The sequence below is a fragment of the Chenopodium album genome, chromosome 18, assembly GCF_948465745.1.
Source record: "Chenopodium album chromosome 18, dcCheAlbu1.1, whole genome shotgun sequence".
NCBI classification, from domain to species: Eukaryota; Viridiplantae; Streptophyta; class Magnoliopsida; order Caryophyllales; family Amaranthaceae; genus Chenopodium; species Chenopodium album.
The window spans coordinates 8,311,617-8,318,342 of NC_137851.1; the positions used below are offsets into that span (position 1 = coordinate 8,311,617).

At 32.2% G+C, this 6,726-nt stretch overlaps 1 protein-coding gene across 1 annotated transcript; it reads left to right on the forward strand.

The window, feature by feature from the left end:
- The first annotated feature begins 1,154 nt into the window (after positions 1-1,154).
- Positions 1,155-3,063, forward strand: LOC145592970 (dehydration-responsive element-binding protein 3-like). The gene has a single exon (XM_081649487.1). The coding sequence runs from the start codon at positions 1,333-1,335 to the stop codon at positions 2,086-2,088; it is 756 nt and encodes a 251-aa protein (XP_081505613.1). The 5' UTR covers positions 1,155-1,332; the 3' UTR covers positions 2,089-3,063.
- Positions 3,064-6,726: the final 3,663 nt, after the last annotated feature.

Here is a 6,726-nt window from a genome sequence, read left to right on the forward strand (position 1 = left end):
ATATATATATATATATATATATAGTAAGATGAAAATAATTGCAGAATTCTTTTATACTATGGGCCTGTTATGTTCAGCTTAATTTTAGTTTAACTTTAATTAGTTCAGTTCAGTTCAGTTTAGTTCAGTTCAGTTCAGTTCAGTCCAGTTCAATCAGTTCATTTCATTTCATAATTTCCTTCTCTCATAAACAATTCATTTCAACTCTATTCAGTTCAATTCAGCCCCAATCAGTTAACTTTTGTTGTTTTCAATAAATAAGAACAAGCCCTATATGTTTTGTAATAAACAAACAAGTATATGTAACAAATTACCGATCTTTATCACCCCAGTTAATACAGATACATAGATATACCAGAGCGAGAGAAAAGATTTTCATTTTAAAATTCACCTTTCCGGCTCCGATCCCAATGAAGTAAAAAAAACTTACATTATCCTAAATAGTTTTTCCCTTGGCTTGCATTTCCAACCTCATTAAGGCAGCACACAGTAGTACATCAAATATGGAAGAAATCAAGACCAAAGAGGTGGGAGGTAGTAGTAGTGCGTGGTCATTGTCATAGGGGCATGTGTACATCCTGCTACTATTGTCTACTGTTACCATTCCATTCGTTTCTAATCGTTCGCCTTACTAGCTAAGTTTCGATTAATTATACATTAAAGAGAGATTTCGAGAGACAAAAAATAAAGTGTATGTAACACTAAAATTGTAATCTCAGGTTTACATACACGTCCATATATTTATAAAATGAGACAATCTTTTAAAGACACGGCCTAAGTCGAAAAAATGAAAAATGCATATATGAATAAAAGTTCAAGGAAACTCTACTACTAGCAGTCTAGCAGTAAAGAAGAGCAGCACAGAAGAGGAGGATAATTCGATAGTACAACCAACGGCAAAACATGCAGCGACAGAGATTAAAATAAAATTATAAAAAAAAAAAAAACATAATATTGAAGTCACTATTCATTTTTCTGAATGACAGTGTTTATAATTGGAGAGGTTGCGTGGTTCGCTACTTGAGGAAACCTTACCCTACTACTCTGGCCCCACTTTTCTTTTCCTTTGGGTCCCACTCTTTCTCTCTCCTCCCCCTACCCCCTTATAATATAACTCTTCCTCATTTTATTTTAGTCATTGCCAAATTATATGGTCTTGGTATTCCGCTTAAATATTTCCTTTCTCATTTTTCTTAGCTTGCTTCTATTTTCCACTTCTATACGAGTAACAAAAAAAACCCATAAATTTCCTTCATTATTTCCTAATTGGGAAGATCATAAACACCAAAAATAGTACTCAAAGTGTGTTAAAGTTGAGTAAAAGGCGAAAAAATGATGGAAATTCAAATACCTATTAATAGTAACATCAATAATAATAAAAGTGGTAGTAGTAGTACCACTTCTATTCCGAATTCGGACCCCCCGAAGACGCCGAAGCGAGCCCGAGACTCCGGCGGGAAACACCCAGTATACCGCGGGGTCCGAATGCGGACATGGGGAAAATGGGTGTCCGAAATTCGGGAACCAAGGAAAAAGTCCCGCATTTGGCTCGGGACTTTTCCTAACCCCGAAATGGCAGCCCGAGCACACGACGTAGCTGCTCTTAGCATCAAGGGTGAATCCGCTATCCTTAACTTCCCTGAACTCGCCGGGCTATTACCCCGGCCCGTGTCACAAAGCCCGCGTGACGTACAAGCTGCTGCAGCTAAAGCAGCAGCTATGGAAAACATCCACTGTATTACTAACAACAACAATAATAATAATTCATCATCATCTTCATCTTCCAGCTCATTGTCTTTGTCGTCATCATTATCCTCGTGCTCGTCCCTATCGTCCATGGTGTCAGCAATGGAGATAGGGAACTCGGACGAGTTGAGCGAGATCGTGGAGTTGCCGAGCCTTGGGCCGGTAGGAAACTCAGGGGAGATGACGGGGAGCGAGTTAGTGTATGATTTTGATAGTGGGGATAATAATGGGTGGATATATCATAATCCACCATGGATGATGCAGTGTATGGAGGATTTTGCAGTGGTGCCTGAAAATGTTATTTCAACCCCTTTTGAAGGTTTGTTGTGGGATTATATGTGAGTGTTACCTAGTTTTTTGTATTTTATTTCTTTTGTAAGTGTGAATTTTCTGTGTGTATAATTCTCTCTCTCTCTCTTTTTTTTTTTTTCAAAACTCTTGTTTTTATTTTCTTTTCTTTTGTTTGTGAATTAGTAAAAAAAAAAAATTAGTTCTCCCCTTTTTGTTTGGAGAGCTAATTTAGAACTTTTCTTTTGTTTTCAATATTTTTCCTTTTACTTTTCCCCCTTTTTTTTTTATTAATTTGGTTCTCCTCCCAAAATTCTCAATAAATTAGACGTTCGTTCATGGAAGGTTTAATTTAATTTAATTTTATTATTATTTTTTTTAATGGAGAATTGAAGACTATACTAGTATATACACAAATTTTAAATCTGCAAATTACGGAATTAAATATTCCATATAATTAAATGTGAAAGATGAAATTAGGTACCAGTTGCGAGTAATATTTGGTGAATTATACTAATTTTGAGTTTTACATATTATATCTTACGGAACTTTATCCACTCGTGAAATTAATTTGATTGTCATAATAAAGTGTATGTATTCAACTTGCCAATTTTGAAGAGTGATCAAAATCAATTTATTTTCAGTTAAAGGTAAGTGAATGTACGAACGTGCTATTCTTTATCTTGACCGCACCCTCCCGGGCGAGGGCATTTCTGCTTCACTCTGCTCTAAGGGTATAGCAGCCGTCATTCGAAACAAGTTTCTCACTCACAAGTCGTAGCTTCGCTCCTCCGCTGTTTCTGTGCTCCCCCCGTGGGTTGGGGGTCGCGTCCTTCGAAAATCCGAATTCGAGGTTGGGGCCAATTCGGTTTTCTCAGTTGCCTTGTCGCGTGAGAAACTTGTTTCGAACTGTCCCTTTTTTCCTTTTTTTAAGGAAAATAAGGGACTGGCAGCTGCTATATTTTGTTACTCCCGTCGCGTCGTTCGCTTTCATGCGTGTGAAAGTAAGGTCTCCCCTTCTTTTCGTCCGTAGTAGTTCCCCGGAACGAGCCCTTTCCTAAATGGCTAAGGCTCGCAAGGGCCCTAGTACCCCGTATTTCACGTCTCAAAAAAAAAAAAAAAAAAAAAAAAAAAAAAAAAAAAAAACATTAATTTATATATTACGGAGTACAACCTTTGTTTCCTTAACTTATTATTAAGTATAGATTACAGATTAGTAAATTACATCATTTGTTTAAAAAATTAAAACTTCTTCATCATAATTTTATTTTTTTTTAAAAAAAAAAGGAGTTTAATTTAGTGTCATTTTTTTCAAAATATTTACTACTCCCTCTGTCTCCAAAACTTCGACCCTTTTGAATTGATTTCGCGGTTATTAAAAAATTTAAATAAAATATATTGCAAAGATAAATTTACATGGGGTTTGTAAAAAACTAAAAAAGTAGAGAAAATATTAAAAATACATGAAAAATAAACTTTTATATGGATAAGCTAATTTTGCACAAATATTATTGTAAATTGGTGGATATTTTAATGCAAATAGGTCAATCATTTTGGGACTAAAATTAGGCTAAAATAGTCGAAGTTTTGAGGACGGAGGGAGTATAAATATACTTTCTCCGTTACATATTATGTGTACTTTTTAGGTATTATTTGTTAGATATAAAATATTTTAAAATTACAAATTACAAATATATGTAAAGGATGTAGTATTTACTTTTTACAGCACTTTCTTCATGGAGAATTTTTGTAGTAGTAACTTTAGACTGTAGTCAATGATAATTTGACAATATGTCCACTCTTGATAAAAATTCAAACGGCTGCAAACAGACAGAGAGAATAATTGCAGTAAATTTGTTACTATTCCTAAAAGCTTTTAATCAATTACCATGATTACGTTTGATGAGGTACAAAAATTGGTACATGCTAAATAATTGCTACGGAGTAATAACATCCTCATGAATAATAAGTCTCAGCAATAATGTCATCATTGAATATATGTCATTGTACAAGTATTATGCTGAAATTGATTTTAACACACCTTAAAGACTTGAATTGATTTGAGAAAAGCATTTTAAAATAAAAATTGTGCTTATATACAAAACAGTGTTAAAATCAAATTTTGATGTGTCAAAATCAATTCCAATTATTCGATTTTATATGCTAGCTAGCAACTCGTAATAGCTCATGATCTAACCTTAGTGATTATCTTTGTTGTCATTCTTGTTTATAATGATTAACTAAAATTGTAAATTGTATATAATACTCATATTACAGAATGATAAATTCACCTTAAATTACATTAAAATAAAATAGCAAATTTGTTTTATGATGTGATTTAAGGTGGCAAATCAGCTCATGCGTGCATATGCCATCTGTCAAGATATACGAGCTCCTGAGCTAGCAATTATACAAGTTAAATAACCTAAATAATGTCGTAAGTGATGCAACAAAGTAAAGATTATTGAAGATCAACAAAGAACACATACACACAATAAATATACTATACGTAGTTTATTACCACTCTGTTACTTAATTTTACAAATAAGTAAGAGTATCGGAAGTTTTTATTGATCTACAACATTGGCTAGGTTAAAAGTCTTAAGACCTAGCGAAATCCTAAGCTACGTTGTAATTGATTTAAGACATATTCTAATACAATAATACAAATAACCTTATTCTACTCCATGATATGATTTTCTAATTAGCGCGTGAATACAGTTACATATGATGTTGTTATCCAATCACTAAGTGTCCACTCCCTCTTATTCATGGAATGATTAATCTTAGCAGTATCTGAGAAAGAGAATCAACAACAAATTCAGGACAAAAATTACATTAAACGAAGAAGAAAAAAAAAGTTAATTATTATTTATCTTTAAGATTGCCCTTTTTGTTGTCAAAAGCGATACTGTATATGTATAATTTACAGTAATAAGCATAAAGTACTGCATTAATGTGATTGAGCATTGTATATGCTAAAGTTTTTTTTAGTCTAGAAAACATGAATCACGACGTACCATTTTTTTAACAACAAAAAAAATTAAAAAATTTAATTAACAAAAGAAATTAGAGAGGCTTTACTTTTATATTGTGTTGGGGAATCTAATTAGACACATTTAAAAAAAATATATATTAATGCAAAGTTATGGATATTTTAGATTGTTTAGGTAATTTGTTGTCTAGCTCAACGTATGCCATTGTAGATTTGTGGTTCCAGAAGTGACAACTTTTCTAACTTTTTTATTATTTATTGTTTTATTTTTCATTATACAAACAAATTTATCTTTTCATATTGGTCCACTAATATGCTCAACTTCATCAATCCCATCCATTAATAATACACAATAATTGTTAAAGCCTAGAAATTTATGCGACATTATCTTACATGTTCAACTAATTAATAGTGTTATAAGATTAGGGGATTAGTGAACTTATTTTAAAATGAACTTATGTGATGGATTTATATTTGACCAGACTCTATTATGATTTGAGCTTTTGTATGGTCCAATAAAATTATAATCGTTTACAACAAAACTTGTACCTCTTAGCTTATACTCTAAATCCCGATCTATACATAAATTTCCAATATTTAATTTCACAAAGTAATTAAGTGTATGGAGTACTTTAAAAGTCATCGAGTAATTGACTAGTTACAAAAATTGTGACCAAGAAAAATAAAACAAGTTTAAAGTATGACTTACATAAATCGAAAAGGAAGTATTTAGTTTAAACCATCTCCGGTGAGATTCAACTTTAACTATTGATATATAAAATGAGTTGTTTTTTTACCTTTAATGGTGATACCCAACTCACTTCTCAATTTAACAACTCTTGTGAAATGTAATTTCCTAACGGTGAGACTCTCTAAAATGTATTAATGTCACTTTAAATTTATGGGCCACTAAAACTGAATTAAATTATTTAATATAATATAATATTGATAAAGGGCCCACACTTTTTGTCAAATGAGACTCAAAGTTGAGTATCTAAACTTAACAACTTTCTTCTGGAGTTGCTAAGTTTATATACCAACTTATTGGTATCCTTGGCAAAAAAAATTCTCTCTATCCTGAAAAAACTCCCTCGAGTCTCACCATTGGAGATGGTCTTAGGGCCTGTTCACTAAACTAAACTGAATTAATTGAAACTGAACTGATCTAAAATGAAATGAATATTTTATGAAAGAAGGAAATTAGGAGCTAAACTAAATTAAAATGAACTGAACTAAAATTAAGCCGAAGTGAACAAACTCTTAGCTTGCAAATAATTGTAAGTGAAACAAAATCAATTAATCATAACTATCAATGTATAGTGTAATAAAATAATTATGAAATTTTTTACATTGATAGTGATTTGCCTTGTCTAAATCATGTATCTTATATTCCAAATCTTGATTATTCTTGAGCATAATTATGAGTAATCACATATGTTGGTTACTTCGTTGACCTTAGGGCTGTTCATCGGTCCAAGATCGGACCGACCCGAATTGGATCGAAGATCGAAAATTAGATTTTTAAGAATCGAAGACTGGGCCGATTAAGCTAGGACCGAACCCGGACCGGACCGAAAGAATCGGTCCAAAACCCAGACCGGAACCGCTTTAGACCGATTTAAGAATTTTTTAAAAAAGAATACTAAATTTTTAATAAAGTTATGGAAAATACAAAAAAAGTAAAGGAAAAACTATAT